Source organism: Pithys albifrons, chromosome 2 (assembly GCF_047495875.1).
Source record: "Pithys albifrons albifrons isolate INPA30051 chromosome 2, PitAlb_v1, whole genome shotgun sequence".
In the NCBI taxonomy this organism is placed as follows: domain Eukaryota; kingdom Metazoa; phylum Chordata; class Aves; order Passeriformes; family Thamnophilidae; genus Pithys; species Pithys albifrons.
Window position 1 is genome coordinate 108,018,959 of NC_092459.1, and position 18,310 is coordinate 108,037,268.

At 40.4% G+C, this 18,310-nt stretch overlaps 1 protein-coding gene across 3 annotated transcripts in view; it reads right to left on the reverse strand.

Annotated features, from left to right (window-relative positions):
• The window catches only part of DZANK1 (double zinc ribbon and ankyrin repeat domains 1), a 28,117-nt gene extending 9,851 nt beyond the window's left edge, over positions 1-18,266 (reverse strand). For 2 of the 3 annotated variants that reach the window (XM_071581981.1, XM_071581982.1), the window contains exons 1-12: positions 18,226-18,266; positions 16,417-16,541; positions 15,608-15,761; positions 14,438-14,555; positions 14,005-14,101; positions 13,153-13,265; positions 12,517-12,602; positions 11,707-11,824; positions 10,739-10,849; positions 5,786-5,878; positions 2,490-2,642; positions 1,663-1,891 (exon numbers count right to left, since the gene is read on the reverse strand). In XM_071581981.1, the coding sequence (XP_071438082.1) occupies positions 1,663-1,891; positions 2,490-2,642; positions 5,786-5,878; positions 10,739-10,849; positions 11,707-11,824; positions 12,517-12,602; positions 13,153-13,265; positions 14,005-14,101; positions 14,438-14,555; positions 15,608-15,761; positions 16,417-16,525 (1,381 nt within the window). In that variant the 5' untranslated portion in view covers positions 16,526-16,541; positions 18,226-18,266. Of the gene's footprint in view, positions 1-1,662; positions 1,892-2,489; positions 2,643-4,055; positions 4,179-5,785; positions 5,879-10,738; positions 10,850-11,706; positions 11,825-12,516; positions 12,603-13,152; positions 13,266-14,004; positions 14,102-14,437; positions 14,556-15,607; positions 15,762-16,416; positions 16,542-18,225 lie in introns of all 3 variants that reach the window. The other variant, XM_071581983.1, reaches the window with a different exon arrangement.
• Positions 18,267-18,310: the final 44 nt, after the last annotated feature.

The window sequence follows — 18,310 nt, forward strand, 5'->3', positions numbered from 1 at the left end:
ATGCCAGGTGCGCACTCCCCCCACACCCAGCACAGCTTGTTTTTACCATATAATAAACTCTTATTAAACAAAAAAACATCCAGGCCCAAGACTGTTTCTCACAATATCAAATGTCTGATACTATTTCAATTGAATAAATAATGGCCATATTTGGCATACATAAACAAGATTTTCCTGGGTGGGAGTGTACAGTCTTTTTGATACAGATAGTTTCAAGCCATGTATACAGCTCAGCATCAAGGAAAGGAACAACATGAACTGACTGTAAGAGACATTTATTGATTTATGGAATAAAATGTGTTCATCAGTCCTTGGCAGTGTCTGATGGAGAATACAAGTGTTCAGTGTTACTTTATTTTTCTCTTAGCACTACTGGCCAGTACTTTATTATCTCAGATGAAATCAAGCTTCCTGACATGCCAAGTCAAGTGTTGTATTTCCTACAGAGCTGTCTAAGAGAACATGGCACAATTCAGAGCAAGGGAGTAAGAAAACAGATTTCCCTAGTGATTATTTCAAAAATAAGAGTGCATCTGGATACAGATACACAGAGTCAAAAGAGGAATTTCTAACCTTCATTAGCAACCTTTTCTACCCCAAAAAATTAATTCTGACAGGAGCATTAACCCTCTGCCTGAGGGGTGTCCATCTGATTGTAGAAAAGAGCTACAGCAAGCAGATCTAGAAAAGTAACTGCTCCTCCAATGTTTTGATGCTGTAATGATTTAAAATTAGCTTGTTCTATGGATTGTAGAGCTGGATTGCCCTATGAGATTAAAGACAATTTTGCAAATGGACCATTTGTTAGATGCCTAATTAATACTGATGGACTGTCTTCAAGGGTTTGTGATTCAGAAAGCTGAAGATTTCCCAGGATAGTAAAACTAAAACCTCTAAAAATTGCAAGCATTTAATGACAGCAGACAGTCAAGTCATTCTACAAACAACAAACTGATCACAAAACTCACTGTGAAACAAAGTTGTCTGCAGTACTGATACAGTAGTCTGCAAGTGGACAGGCTCCTCAATGAGTGATGTAGATGTACTGATACCCTGAGAAGGCTGAAAGGGGTCTTACAAGAGCTCTCAAGGTTTCTACCAACCCTATTTCTGTTAAGAATACCTTCCTCTAGTAGTTTTCTTTTCTTCCAACTGTAATTTATATAAAAATATCACCCCAAACAAGTTCTTCATGTAGACAAGCTTCCTCATATTTTCAAGAACGATGATCCCCTGTGTCTCACAGTTTTGTTTATTGATACTCCCTGCAGGTGCTATCACAGGTCTAACTGAAGTTCACATTGTAAGGGCTGGGGAGAGTGCTGGGAGGTGGGGTGGCTTGTTCAGTGGTTTTTGATTCAAATGCAGGTCACCTGCCCCTGATCTTGTGGGATCTGAGTAAATCAAACTACTACCAAATCAGTAAGGCTGCACAGGGGTCAGTAACCACAATTTTGATATTGCTGAAAGCTCACTTTTAGCTATTGATGGAGATCAGTGATTGAATTTTAGGGCACTGCATTTACAAGTGAGTGGTGGGAAGACAGACTCGTAAAGATGTAAAACAGTGTCCTACTGATGCCACATTCTGTAGACTATAATATTTTCAAGAAAGAGCAAGGTCATAAATTGTTTAGAAAACATAAAATCAGAACTTCTAACCTTTTCCAGGACTAATGACTGTCAGAAGAGGCTTATGGTCACTCATCTTTTCCAGCTTTTCTTTTTGTGAAATCAGCTCAAGCTCCTTCTTTTCCAAAAGTCTCCCAGATGGGTAAAAAAGTCCAGTGGTTTGGGTTCCTTTATCTTCTCTTTCTGTTAGTTCTGGCCTTAATTTGCTCAAGGAAACAAGATGAGGTTGCCAGCCAACTCGAGCTTGTAATTGTTTAGCCTGGGGGCAGGGGTAGAGGTGAAGGGAAAGTGTAAGTAATATAATTAGATATAATTAAATGGCTTACAAGCCCAACTTAACTAGAGTTAAGTTACTACACAAAATTGTAAGGAATGAAAAAGCTAACAGGAAGAATCATTAACAATTCTTGATTTTAATTACCAGTATCTAAGAACAATGCAACTTATCACAAATACTCAAGCAAATCAAAATTTTCACAATTGCCAGGAGTCATGTACACTTTTATGGGCTAAAGCTGGACTTGCTAAGTATTGTGGTCTTTCTTAAAACAGAGTTTTAAAAACACCATTACATTTGTAGGAAGGAATACCTTGTATCAGCACCACAGATAATTCACAATTTATAAGAATAAGCTTGAAGAGCTACAACTTTTGAAAAGCTATTTAGGATGAGGCTGGACTAAGGCCTTGGGCTAAAGCTGCTCTTCAGCAGAAAATCCTCAGTTTTGCTCCTGCTGTGCTCAAAGACCACAGCATTGTCTTAAGGAAATGAATGGAGCTATGCCAATCTATATACCCGCAAGGGGCCGGCCTTTCAGTTGTGTTGAAACCTGGCTTTGTAATACTGTGTATCTTACCTGAGAAGATCCCACTGAGTCCCCAGGATCCATAAGACTGCTGTGCCCTGATGGGGGCTCTATGTAAACACCACAGGACACACAAAAGTGAGCATATGGCTGGTTGCTTGCACCACACTCAAAACAAGCAAAGTAGGATGGAGGAGGTCCAGGCTGGAAAGTTCAATGCAAAACTTGTCACTAGAGAAGCAGTACTGAGATGCATGTCACTAGAGATGCATGGTTCAGGAATGATAAGAGCAGAGGAATGAATTAAAAGGAAGAAAAGTACCACTACCTAAATGTGGGGGTGACAGTGAGTGCATCCCTTAAGGAAAGCTGTTTGGAGTTCTACTTTAAAGAGAACAGAGCTACCTGGAGTATGTGTGGTGGTTTGTAACCAATGAGAGGCTGTGGTGTATGTAAGGTGAATTAGTTAACCAATTACGTGGTGGCATGTTAGATGTGAGAGTGCATAAAAGGTGTGGATATTACTGAGTGAGAGTTAGTTGGATCTAGATCTGATGCTGTAATAGGAACCTCTAGGAACTATCTACTTCTACTATGAGCTGTGAAGAACTGTCTGTTAACCTATCTTGAATAAACTCCCTAAGTTGTGAGCCTTCTGATCAAGCCTTCTGATGACTGCTGTGCCTGAGCTCTTCTGACCGTCAGTCCACAGCCCAGCTCGGTATAAGGGGCTCCCCCTATACCTAAAGGCGTTAGATTAGGAATATTAATCAAGATACCAGATTGCTACTACACAGGCAGTTGCAAGGCAGTAAATCTTCAGCTATCTCAGCACTATACTATGCAGGCAAACATTTTTTCAGACAGATCTAGCATTATGGTACATTCAGCTTTAACATACACTTTCAAAATTATTTATTGTATTTGACAAAGTCCTGTAATTACTAGTCTGGTGCTCTGATGCTGAATACTGACTGCAATTCTTTCCAATTCAATTCTATCACCACTCCCACCCCATGAGTCCCCTGGTATAGTACAGGACCCATGGTTATTTGATATAGGATAGTGTTTCAAATTTGATATGCACTCAGCTAACAGAAGATAAATTCTTGAGTGTACTCTTAGATTGAAACACTGTACAAGGGGAAATTGTACAAGCTCTACTGAGCAGCAGTTAAGTACTTGTCTTTACTGAAGTTAATGAGGTTTTCAGCAAAACGATTGCACATGTCATCTCATGTCTGGTAATTGCCTGTATAGGTGATTATAGTGCAGAGTAGTTATGGGAAAACTTGCATCAGGTTAGCCTATACTTTACCTTTAATGGGTAAATTATTTTGTCTGAGTATAGGGGTATTGCATCTCAGCTGCTGTAATGAACTGATGCTCTTGACCTATGGTAATTTGTTTGCAGTTTTAAAACCTTAAGTCACTAACCGATGTAGGGTCAGGATGTCATTTAAGCCTTTCATTTTTCCATTGTGCTCTAAACAAGTATCTTGATAATAATAAGCTGTTCATTAGCTGATAAAAGTTTTGCAAAGAGAAGTTTGATATTGCTGCAGGTCACAGATAAGTAAAATCAGATTTGTCCACACAAACACCAAAAGCACATGCCTTGGCTCCACACCAGTCAGAGAAACAGGCATTGAACTGGTTAACACGATTGCATTTTGAGCATGAAACTGTCTTCCTTTGTTGGCTGTGGTAAGGTGGGGGGGTGTCTCCTCCAAACATGGGCTAATAAAACAAAACAAGCATTAGGGAGAAAATGCTTCTTATGAAGAAAAGTTCACAAGCCTAATAAAGGGAAAGAGGAAAGCAAGCTACTCTGATAACATGAAGTAACATTCAGCCTGAAAGAATTATTGCAACTTAAAATGAGCAACAGAGTGACTTGGATCTAGCATGTAATTTATTTTTTTATTACAAAAGCACAGTAAAATGTGGAATTAATTTGAAAATATTTTTAGCAGAACTAGTACTAAAAAATAAAAACCTTATCAATGGTGTCCTTTTACACCAAGTATTTATTAATAGGGCCCTATGGGTAAGCACAATTGAAATTAGGAGGGAGGGTTCTCTGCTGATAATCTTACATTTTCAAATCCAACACACAACAGCTATTTTGCTTTAGATCTTTTTAGTAGTATGGCAGGGAGAATGTGTTCAGGTAATGAGTTTTTCACAGGTTGGAATTTGCTGCCTAAATATTTGTCTGCACTGTTTTATCTCATGCAAGTTATGTATTACCCTGTTTTTCTACTCCAATTAACTTATATGGGTAAACAAATAAAACAGGTTTTTCATCTGAAACTGGTAGAGGTTGAGTATAGATCCCAGTTAGGACAAATAGGACTTAAAAATGTTTTGTTAGGTTTTACCTCAAGGCTTATACAGTTTATTTTCCCTACAAGTCAGGAATATGGATAAGGAACAGAACCCATGCAAAATTATTTTGATTACACTGCAACAGCAAATAAGCAAACATGAAATAGCACTATTTTCATCTATGGCCTGCATTTGAATTGGAACTACGTCATTTGAGGGTTCAATTGGAAGATAAAATTTATAAAGGCACAAGTCTAAATGTGTTTTAAATCTGTATAACTTAATAGCCATTACTAATAATATCCGCATTATTACTTAATTATTCAGAAATTATTATGGTTATCATTAATTAATCAATATGATTAATAAAATTTTGATTACAAGAAATAATTATTGATAAGCAATTAAATTTCTGTCTTAGCTACTACAGGTCTCACCATTGAAGTCATATGCCTAACTACATATGCAGCTACATATTAGTATCTAGATTCAGTGAAGCAGCAAAACATATATTTATCTTAAGGTAAGTACAGAATCCTACTGAAATTCACTTTGAAATGACACTTCAGTGGCTATACTCTCTAGCTAGAGACAATTTTAGAACTTAGGATGTTATCTGTTATAATCAGAAGATTTTAACTTGCAAATCATTAATTATTCTTCTCTCATTTCTGTATTTATCACAACCTGGAGAAGTGAAATGTACTATAAGATTTTCATACAAGACTTTTCAGAAATGAAATTAAAATTCTCCTAAAGAACTAAATGAGCAAGTTAAATGGGGAAGTGAAGCCAACAGCAATTTAGGGGTAACATCTACTACCGCTTTACTCATCTCTGCAGAGTCACAGCCAAATACAAGCATATTAGCTGTATGCACATAGAAGAAGCAGCAAATGGAGATAAGAAAAATAATGTAAAAGCATATTTTATTTTCATATAACATTTGAAATTGGTGCAAATGATCTACCAAAGATAATGTTATGCTTTCATTTGATTGATGTAAGAAGCCTTACCGTCTGTATTTCAGGCAGTTTGCTTTCACAAGTTGCACAGTGTTTATGTTGAAGAGGATTTCCTGTGCCACACACCTGACAAATTACTTTACCCTTTTAAATAGAGAAAGAATACATTTCACATAGTGTTTGAAAACTATGAACAAGAAAAAGAAGAGGACTTGATCTTACAAAGTGCTGTGGTTATTCAGCCCTGCAGATAGAACAGACCCTTAAAATCTGTGCTGTAGGTTTCACACTTTAGTTAGGCCATATTGCCTAGTCATCACTAATCTATGCATCTTGGTGACTATTTTTTTCAACTATGGTACAGTTTCCTAAGGAGATCCAGTATCAGTACCTCCAGATCTTTGTATATACTAATGTCAGTTTGTTTTGTCAATACAGTCATGCAAAACAGACAGTCCAGTATCGGCAGGAAAAATATTAATAATATAATAATTATTAATAATATAATACCACCATATCATGTGGTGCCTTAAAATATCCTTAAAAGGTCTTAGCAAAGTCACTATTAACAACCGAGTTTCTACCAGAGCTAAGAATAATGAGTATGCTATTTTGATTGTTGCCACCAAATATTCCTGGTCTGCCTTTGCACCTACATCAGGGTTGCCATAAAACATTTCATTTACACCAATGTCTATAACCTACTTGTGGTGGGTTGACCCTGGCTGGAGGCCAGGTGCCCACCAAAGCCGCTGTACCACTCCCTTTCTCAGCAACACAGGGAAGAGAAAATACAATGAAGGCTTATGAGTTGAGATAAGGACACTGATTACTGATTACTGTCATGGAAAAATGAACTCAGCTTGAGGAAATGAATTGAGTTTATTGCCAGTCAAATCAGACATTGCCTTTGGCACTCTCTTCCTTGTCAAGGGGAGGACTTTTCACGCTCTTCCACTGCTTCAGCATGAGGTCCTTCTCATGGGAGAAAGTCCTCTACGAACATCTCCAATAGAATCTTTCCACAGATAACAGTTCTCCATTAACTGCTCCAGTATGGGTCCCTTTCCATTTGGTGTAGTCTTTCAGAAACAGACCAGCATGGGTCCCCTATGGAGTCACAAGTCCTGCTAGCAAACCTGTTCCACCACAGACTTCTCTCTTCGTGGGGCCACAGGCCCTGCCACGAGTCTGCTCCAACATGGGCTTCCCATAGGGATACAGCTGCCTTTAGGCATCCACCTGGTCCACTGTGGGGTTCTCCATGGACTGCTCCCCCATGAATCTCTGTGGACCCCAGAGGGACTGCCTGCCTCACCATGGTCTTCACCATGGGCTGCAGGGGAATCTCAGCTCCTGTGCCTGCAGCACCTCCTCCCCATCCTTCTTCACCAACCTCAGTATCTGCATAGTTGTTTCTCTCATACTTGCTCACTTCTCTCATCTCTGGCTGCAATTTTCTCCTGTGAGATAACTTTTTGCCCCCTTCTTAAATATGGTATTCCAGAGGCCCTACCACCATCGCTTATTGATTCAGCCTTGGCCAGCGTTGGGTCCTCTTGAAACCAGCTGGCATTGGCTTCATTGGACAAAGGGAATGCTTCCAGCACCTTCTCAGAGAAGCCATCCTTTTAGCCCCCCACCTTGCTACCAAAACCTTGCCATGCACACAGAGACACAGAGCACATTCCACCCATCACCTCTGTCAATCACATATTTAAGAACTATTATTAAAATCCACATGAAAATCAAAATAACATCATCACTATACTGAATGAAAGTGGACAATTTACACACCATCTACCTCTCTTCCTTTCACCACAATTACAAGAGAAATCTTCCATGATCATTCCGCTCTCTAACATTGTTCAGTCCACCTTTTGTCCGTTACCTCTTCCAATTACTATCCTTATCTCAAATTCCTCACGCCCCACATAGGGCACCAAAAAGGACTGTGATGGATTGACCTGGGTTGGATGCCAAATGTCCACCAAACCACTCTATTATTCCCCTCAGCAGGAGGGGGAAGAAAATAACATAGAAAAAACCTCAGAGAGTTTCTACTTCCCATCAGCAAGTGATGTCTGGGCACTTCCTGGAAAGCAGGGCTTCAGCATGCATAGGGGTTGATCCGTAAGGCAAATATTGTAAATAATGAATGCCCACTCTACCCTTTCTCCTCCTTTTTTTTTTTAGCTTTTACATCTGAGCTGATCTTCTTCGCGGACACCCCCTTGTCACGGGGGAGAAGCTTGCGTGCCCTCATAAGGTTGAGAGCTATGCTGGCGGTGGTATGTGCCTTCAATAGGGTCTCCCATGCCAGATAGGTCTCAGCTGAAGGATCAGACAAAGGGTGCCCATGGGCAGAATGGGCTCACTAGCCCTCTGGCAACCATCCTAGAAGGACAACTCTAACTCCAAAACCCAGGCAGATGGAGCTCGCTTAGCCCTGTAGGGCTATCCATATAATAGAAGGATACTCTAACTAAACCTACATCCTGAGGTATTCACTGTCACTGTCCAAGCTTGCTAGGCCCTGGCAGATGAACCTTAGGAGTAATGATTGAGGCCAGTTCTGCGCACGCTGTGCCTCACCGAAAAAATCCATTGCGCAGGCTCAAAGGGTTCACCCACATTGCAAAGCCCTGTAGCGACAGGCAAGGGTCGTAATGGCAGATGTTAAGAGGCACTGGAAGCCGCAGACCCAACCCTGCATGCAGGAGGTTCAGGACACTGGTCACTCAAGACTGACCCTGGAGATGACACTGTGGTTCCGCAGCATCCTGAATGACCAAGCAGCCTTTTTTAAGGAGAGCACTGCTTGCTCCACATGAAGAGGGGCCTAGAAAAGGTGGCCTAACCAAAGCTCATCTCCTCACCTGGTTTGCTAACCATGGCCAATGGGCATCTTCTGATGTGGTCAAACAAAGACAAAGAGACAAAGGCATACACCTGCCTCCAAAGGTGTGTTCAAATTGACACTCACACGTCGGATGTAGAAAGAACTGTTCCTCGCCAATATCGCCGAAGAAGACTTTCTGCTGCGCCTTTTGCAATCGGACTTGCCTATCCCACATTGGCCTTTTTAGCCACCAGCACGCTTGCAGCAAGTGTGGCTAGTGCCCTTCCCAAATCTTCACTCGCGAAGCCTAGCCATGAAGATGATCTGAGCTGATGCCATATGGCATGGAATACCCTTTTGGTCAGTTTTGGTCAGCTGTGTTGGTTATGTGTGCTCCCAAGATTTTGCCCACCCCCAGCCTACTGGAGATGTTGGAGAGACAGTGCTGGTGCTGTGCCAGCACTGCTCAGCAGTAGACCAAGCACCTGTGTGTTATGGACACCTTTCTAGCTGTCTGTGCAAAGCACAGCACTGTGAGGGCTGCTGTGCAGAAAACGAACACCATTTCAGCCAGGTCCAATACAGACATCAAGCTGATAGCTGCCTCAGATTATGAAATTCCCTTTGTTATCTGATTAGTCTTCAGATAGTAATTTCATCATCCATCTCCTTTCAAAATGTTCACTTGCAATTATCCCAGAATCCCACTGAATGGTTGAGGTTGGAATGGACCTCTGGAGGTCGCCGGTCCAAGCCCTCTGCTCAAGCAAGGCCACTTACAGCTGCTTGCCCAGCGCCATGTTCAGATGGCTTTCCAGTATCTCTAAGGATGGAGAATCTACAACCTCTCTGGGCAACCTGTGCAGATGCTCACTCACCATCACAGTAAAAAAGTGTTTCCTGATGTTCAGATGGAACCTTCTGTGTTTCAGTTTGTGCCTATCATCTCTGGTCCTGTCCCTGGGCACCACTGAAAAGAGCCTGGGTCTACCTTTTTGCACCCTCCCTTCAGGTATTTATATACATTGATGAGATCACCTCTGAGCCTTCTTTTCCCTAGGCTAAGCAGTCCCTGCTCTCTCACTCTTTCCTTTAGATGCTCCAGTCCCTTAGTCATCTCCATGGAACTTCATTGGACTCTCTCTATTATGTCTATGTCTCTCTTGTACTGGGGAGCCCAGAACGGGACCAGGGCCTGTAAATGTAAACCTACTTCTAGCTGTTTCCTAGAACCACCTTTTTCTAGAACATTTAGGTGGGAGAACACCTTTAAGATCATCAAGTCCAACTGCTAACCTAACATGCAAGCCATCACTCCACACCTCTGCTAAGTCAGGCACTCTGTCTTGGTTTTGTCCTGGCTTCCCAGCCCAAGCCGCTCCCCCTTTCCCCCCCCCCCCCGCTCCTCAAAGCAAGGAAAAGGAATGGGGAGGGGAAAAAAAAACTTGAAAGAAGATGAGCTAAGCCAGTAAGTATATATATATACATATATATATATATGTATATTCTCTAAATGTCTACAATTACATGAATACAATTTGCACTCACGATAGGGAGAGGGAAAGGGGAGGGAAAAAAGGGAAGGTGAAAACAGAGCTGACAAAGAGACAAAACCAAAACAATGGGTACAAAAGAACGCCCCCGCCCACCCACCGAGTAAACCAGTACAACACAATTCCACTAACCACTCCTAGAATAAAGCTATCCTCTTTCTCTCACGTGGGGGTTTCATTCATGCCTTTTCTCCAATCTTCTGCGTGGCTCCGATAAGGGATCAAGTAGCAGCAGAGCCGTCTGCCCTCCACCCTCACCGGCAACCAGAGACAAACTAGACTTCCTCTCTCCTGTCTCTTATCCCGTGAGAGGGGAAAAGAATGGGTGAGGAATACCTAGGAGACAAGCCCCTCCCTAATTAGATCTGGTTACCAGGAAAAGGTCTGGGTCAAACTATTACACTCTTTAGCATGCCTTCCTGGGCTTATGTGGTTCACCTTTATTCCTTATTTCCATTCTAGGTGTTTTTAATCCTACTAACACTTAAAGCTGTCATAATGTAATTATACAAAGCCAAGTTGGATCAAAATATTTGTAATGAAATCATCTGTTAGAAACATGCATGCCAGCAGTTAAATCGCTTTTATGTTACATTTATTCTTAATTACCTTTATGCAGATGTTCTGGGGCTGCAGTTGTGGAGCTATTGGTGATTCACATACAATGCAAGTGGGTGTATTCATTGGCACACAATGTCTGCATTCAAGACACGGTGCCATCTGAAGAAAAAGCAACATCACAGCATGTCAAGGACCATAATGAGATCATTAAGGTTGCAGTGAGATTTCAATATTTTCCTATCTGGAGACAAAGTTACTGGAAGCATAGAAACTGACAGCTACTGATGCTGATATTGATCCTTAAAGATCAAATGCCATTGAGAAAATATGAAGACATCTGGAAAGACAATGCCAGAAAACTACTAAGTTAATTTCCAGTAAAATTAAAATGCTACTATAAAATATGTATAGGTAATTGAAATCCCCCTAATTACAAACCTAATCTAAAGAGTTGATAAACCTTCTCAGTCATTACTTAAAATTACAGCATCACCCCAGACATCTTTCTGATGACACAGGAAAGGAAACATACCTTTGACTTATTAGATCAGGTTATTATCTCTTGGGAAGAGATTAGAGAAGACACCACTGCAAAAACTTGGTGTTTCAGGAATATTAGATGAATTTTCTACAGCTATGACATGAGCAATAGTTACTAGCTAACTAACTGCACTAGTTAGCACTGTAAGATGCATATTCAGATCCTGAAGATGCAGTGGTTGTTGTCACAGGACGAGGAGGAATTTGGTACTGTTTCCTGACATAGACCAAAAAACCACAATTTACTTTTTCATTGTTTTGCCTATTAAAATACATGGCACTTGAAGAAATCTATGGTTAATTTTGCCCATTGTTTGAGAATTTCACCAGGTCCACTGCTAAAGGTATTGCGCAGAACAGAACTTCCAAATTAAAGTGTGACTAAGTCATGGGTTTTCCAGCTTTGAGTGTGTAACTTGAAAAGGATGCTGTTTACTGCAAAGATGATGTGTTGATTGTTATGATGTTTTGCTGACCTGCCTTCCTTCAGGGATTGGGAAGTGATGTACTGGCACAGGTGGGATAGAAGATCCACATTCCTGACAGAAGTGAGTCAAGGGATCAGACAGGTGAGGTGCAGAACAATATGCACATCTGAAAATAAGAGCAAACTTGCTGAGCTTGTTTGAGTATTGCACTGCTATATAAAAATTAATAATCTGGAACTTGTTGTGAGAGGACTTAGGTCACTGATTTCCCAGTTATGGTTTCCAGGCTGTGGTGATCTACCAGACCATGCCCCAGCATTCATGATATGAAGTTCTGAACTCCAAACAGCTCTGCAGAGTAGAAGGTTCTCTGGCTGCTATGGAGTTTCACACTTTCTTCCTCACTATGAGGAGGAAAACATGTGAAGTAAACAGGTGTCCAGACATGCAATCTGTATCAGGCTTCACTGCTGCACCATGGTGAACCACTGATGTAGATTACAGAACCCTTTCAATATTGATAAGCATTGATATTCTGTTAGACTACTCCAGTGAGCAGTTTTCATCTACATCAGTAAGGTGTACTATGATTTGAAAAGACAGTTTATTCCTTGACGCTGTAGGTCTTAGAAATTTTTTTAAAGAGATGATGAGATAGTTGATAACAGTGTATGCTGAAATGTAAATAAAACTACATTTAAGGGAAAGAATTTTCAAAGCCTTACCTAGATTATATTAGTTATGTGCCAGTGTCTCTCTTTGCTTTCTTAATTTTTAGAGGTCCACATTATTATCAACTTGCTTGCAAAAGGCTCAGACACATTCCAAAGGAGAAATACATTAAAAGAAGTCACTTACTTAAGGAAATCTGTTTCCTTCCGGATCCTTGACACTTGTGAGCTTGCTAAGCTTTTCTGGCTAGTTGTGGCAGAAGAACTTGCAAACTGAAATAAAGTTACTTCTTTAACCTTTAGGGTTCAAGTATTCTCAAAATGCATACAAAAGTAGCAAAATCAGCTAAAGATGTTCTTTGAACAACAGGAAACAGTGCACTGAAATGCATTGCTTTAAGGAGTATCAACTATACTTGATTCCCCTATTAGCTGCATTAAGGACCCACAGTTTCCTCCAATAAAAATAAAACAATGTCTTGCTATTTACTTCCATGACAGCATTACTGAATATTGAGTTTTAAATATTAACTGGACAACATATAGCAGTAAGTTTTTGCTAATTGCACATTCAGTAATGTATTAGAAGAGAGTTAGTAGGAATGTTAATTTTCTTCCCCTGGTTTTGTCCATACTGATAACTGTGTACTGCTTTGGGTATTCCTATTCTAGTGTGTCACTACCATTAAATTTAAATCAGGACTGTAAAATGTAAACAAAGACTGAGAGATCTGAGAGATCACAAATCTTCACATCTTCACTTTCTTAGACCTCTGTTCTGATGACAGCCTTTTACAGTTTTCCTCAGCACCCCTTTGCTTACCTGTGGTGACTCTATTAGTGGTGCTGAGACAGATTCTTCTCTGTACTGTGTTGTTCCTAAATGACTGGTAAGGAGCTGTGATCCTTGCAGGAACCTGTGAGAAGTCTTTCTTTCTGTTTTCAAGATTAAAATTACAATCCTGTTATTCCACTGTCATCCACTTTGTGCAGCTAATATATACCTTAACACAAATATGGCATACTCTAAGCATATTTAAAAATGTATTTGACATCCAGATTTTGAGTCAAATAAACTGCATGGAATTACAAGAAATTAAACTGGAAGAAACATCACACCTCTGTGAAAGAGCTTACTTTTGGAATTTTTCTTTATTTACAATTTTCTTCCTTCCACATGCTCAAAAAAAAACCCAGCTAGTAAAAGTAAATTAAGGAGTAAACATTAATACAATTCCCTGCCCTTAAACAGTCCCATTACCATTGCCATGGAATAATAGACTTTATCTACAGCAAAAATCTGAGTCAAGCTTTCATTTCTGCTTTCTGTATTTATTTTGGAATCTTACTGCAAGCAAACATAGGAAAGAGCTCTGTAAAGGATGTAATCCCATCAATTTAACAGCATTTTCTGGCACAAAGAGAAATACAGACTGGACCTTATGTTGCTGAGAAATTAACAACATTTTAATAAGTTTTAAGAACTAATGTGAAATGTATGGAAGGTAAGTTTTGTTCTCCTTTTGCAATGTTGTGTAATCAAAACAGGAATTTCCAGAGGATGTTTTGCCTTTTGTAATGGTTTTAAAATTACCCATATGATACAAGAACAAAATGATACACTACTTTCTGCAAAAACAGAAGTCTATCTCAGTTTTATGAAGTAATACAATACCTTGAAAGTCTCGGGGTGCTTTGCCACAGGCAGGCTTGATTTCCACATTCAGTCCATTCTTCTTTGGTTTTGTAGTAAACATTCCACCTCCCTTATTCTAAAAGGTAATTCCATTTGAATTCCAGATGAAATTTTTGCTTCTGCTCTAATCCTCTCTTGCTACATACTTAAGCTATTTATTTTCAATGCAAGTATTTGAAAAATTTATATTATAAATATATTTTTTAAATATTTGACATGAATTGTTCATAAAATACCACTGGGAAAAAAAGTGTTCCCTTGAAATTTTAATATTACAAAAAGGATCAAAGCAACCAAGATGGGCAAACAGACAAAATAAAACATATTAATAGTATAGGAGTCAAGTTTAATCTCTAAGTAGCATATATAATATTTTATATTCACACAAGGGGTTACAATTGCTAAAACTTACTCGTGTGGCTATATCTTTTGGAAAATTCTTGTCATCATCTTCAACAGAGTAAATGATGTTTGATTGCTTGTACTCTACCAGAAACACCTTTGTTACGACTGTACTCTTCCGATAGTCCCTGAAAATCAATGTTCACAAAGCTATAATACCTGCCACAAACCCATGTGCAGCAATGAGCCCCTGAAGAATCTGGCTCATTTGGTTGAACATCTCTTCAAAGCTTGCCAGTTACTACTTCAGTTCATAAGTATAATCCTGGGCAATATTGAGTTAATAAAAAAACTTGAATTCGCTAATACTCATTAAATTACAATAGTAACATTGAAATTGCTGTAAAATGTGCAAACCACTCAGGATAAAAACATACTGGAAACAAGTATTAATCTAGGCAGTGATATCAAGAAACACACATAGGCCTAGGTTTGGCACGTCTCTGCACATGGAATAGAATGTTATTATATTCCAGCACAGACACAAACAAGGCTACATGCAGGTGCTAAGAACAGGGAACAGCAAGCACAAATCTGCAAGTGGAGTGGGAGTTTCTGCTCCAATGGAAATAAAAGATAATGCAACACAGTACAGACAGAGAATTTATGTGTCCTCTCTCTGTCTTTAAGCATGAAGTTAGTTTGGACAAAGTCAGTGGCAGTGCAGCAAAATCCAGTTTTCTTTCTACATATTGTATTTTCTCTTTATCCAACATTGTACTTAAGCTTTGAGGTCTGGCATTCTGTGCTCCTTTGGGAGAAACTAAGCAAATTCGTGGGAGGACCAGCTTCTATAAATCTGTTGAACCACTGGATGATCCCAGAAAATACCATAGTGACTCCTCTGGTGTTTCTGATGATCACTCTCAAAAGGATGAGCTCTAAGTACAGTATATTAGCTCTCACCAACAGTCGCTACAGACCGTTGGCCTACACCTGCAGCCCAGGAGATAAATATCCACGAGATAATTCAATGACACAAACTCTTGATGGATAAACAGTATTATGAGAAAGCAATGTCAGTGCAATCCATAAAGATCATTTTGATTGCAGACTGGTTGGGGACTAATTTTGATTGCATACTGCAAGGTATGGAGTGCCTTAAACAATACGGCTACAACCTATGACTGAGATACCTGTTCCGTGCCAAAATAGGACTAAAATAAAACAAGGTACTTACTTTGTAACTGCCAGTGCCTTGACCATTATTTTCCCAACTGGTAATAGGATAGGACCCTCATACTTAAAAGTGTTACACTCTTCATAGCCAGGTTTCCTAATGAGTTCTGGTTTACTTCCATCTAAAGTGTAATAAATAGAGACCTCAGGTGTATCTGAAAGAAACAGAGAAAGCAATTATTCAGACTGTATTCAACCTTGGACAAATAAGATCTGTGCTCCAGAGTACTCACTACTCTGCTTTATTTTTGTCACATAAACAAAATAAAGCAGTTCCATAAATGAATGTTTGGGACCAAAACTGTTTCTGCCATGAAATATCAGTAACTCAATAGATGCAATTTCATTATAGGCAATATTTCTTACAGCAAAGTAGCTGTGCAATGGTTTTGCATGAAAACATTGCAGCAGCTTGCCCATTCCTATGACAGAAAAGGTATATCTTCTGCCATAGTAAAAGCTGACATTTTAAAATATTTAAGGAAAACATTGGGGGTGAGTCGGGCACATGGTATGTTCAACCACTGTTTTTGCAGTCAAAGAAAAGTACAACAACTTAAAGCTTCGACCTTGGGAGCAATTAAGACTGCTAACACATATAACTTGTATGTCAGTAGTATCAGTTGAATGCATAAAATAACATGCATGTATATTTGGTGCATCAAAAGCTGTTGGTTAATTTTGTCAGTTCCTCAATGAAATGCACACTTAAAAAATCATAACTACATGCAAAGAAAATTATAGAGGCTAAACATTTCAAATGAACACATAAATAAAGCTTTTACATGGAGTCAAAGCTCTCATTCATACCTGATTTTATTTCTATAAGAGTATTTGTGTCTATTTCATGTTTGGCCTTCCCTGGAAGAGGGATTCGAAGTGGTATGACCTGAGGAACTGAGACAGAGCCAGCTGTCATTTTTCTCAGCTGTGATCTTTAAAGAAAAATAAAAAAAGCAGACAATAATTTTTCTAAACAGAAGAATGCACTGAGAAATACTTCTAACATGATTCCTTGTCTTCATTTGTTTCTCTTAAAAGAGAGAACACTGGATTCTTTAAACTGTTACTTGTCATTAATATTTGCATGATTTTCACACTGAAAAGGGGCAACATCCTCATGACCATCATACGTCTGACTCATTCTCCTGTTTCAGAACTGTGAACAAAACTTAAGATGAGTACTGTCACTTCCTTGTTCCAGTCTGATTGTGTCTGTGTTCTTGGCATACCTGAACCAAAGTCACAGTGCCCCATTTCAGCCTTCTGAGAGCCCATCCCTGGCGGGACACAAACAATCCTGACAGCACCTCCAGTGTGCCCAGCCTCTGACCCAGCATGGGCTCAGTCAAACTGCATTCAGCCTGGGAAAACCAAACCAATAGCATGGGGTTTTGAGCAACCTGATTCAGTTGAAGTGTTCCTGCTCATGTTGGTGAGCATTGGAACTAGATGATTCCTAAGGCCTCTTCCAATCCCAAACATACTGTGACTCTGTATTCCATGTATTTGAGTTTAAACAGCTTTAGCATCATATGTCAGTGATACATGGTAGGAGTAACAGTAAAGCATCTCTACCCTAATCATATCATATGTGAAACCAGCCTTGTTTCACTGAAGCTATTGCTAGAGCTATTGATTAAGTTTATCTCAACTACCTTTTGAATTAAAAATATACCCATAAAAAAGGTGCCAAACCTGATTTATATAGTTATTATCATGTCACATAATTGAAGAATGAAAAATTTCATTGGTATATGATAGTATTTTACATAGAAAGAGAGGTGCTCCAGATCTTGGGAATTGATACTCAGGGCCAGGAAACATACCTACACTAGAAGGATTTGGGTTTGTAACCAACCCTCCAATATTCCAGACACAATTCTTACGCTACTCATCAACACAGGCAGTAATGATTAAGCCCATAAGGTGTTGGTGAGACTGCACTCTCACTGGACCTGTGCTGAGGTAAGCCACCATGGCTGGGTTGCCTGAAAGAGTGGCTAAAGACTATGCGTGCTTCTTATCCAGACTCTCCTGATCTGCACACAGGACACACAGCTACAGAAGCATAGGGTCAGGTTGGAAAGGACCACAGTGGGTCATCCAGTCCAGCCTCGCGGCTCAAGCAGGGCCATCCTCGAGCACATTGCACAAGATTGTGTCCAGATGGGTCTTGAATTCCAGTGCCAGACAATTCTTGAATATCTCCCGTGAGGGAGACCCCACAGCCTCTCGGGGCAACCTGTTCCGGTGCTCAGTCACCAGCACGGGCAAAGTTCTTCCCTATGTTCAGGTGGTGCACCTCCGAGAAGAGACTGGCTCCGTCCTCTTGACATCCACTCACTAATTACGTGCAGATCCGTTCTTTACCTGGCCTGAGGGGCCGACAACTTTTCTCTCAAGGCCCCACCTTTCAAGGCACCTGAACCAAAAGCACGCGGTACTCCGTTTCAGCCTCCTGGGACGGCATCCCTGGCGGGACACACATGGTCCCGCCGGCATCCCCAGGGCGCCCAGCCCCCGCCACAGGGCGGCCAGGCCCCAGCATCCCGCACCCTCCGGCACGGCCCAGGGTCCCTCGCTCCGCTCCATCTCCGCTGCACAGCCCCTGCTCACCCGCTCGGTTCCGCTGCCCTCCCGTTTCCACGGACGCCACGCGCCGGGCGCTGCCGGCGCCCATTGGTCGTTGCGCAGCAACTGA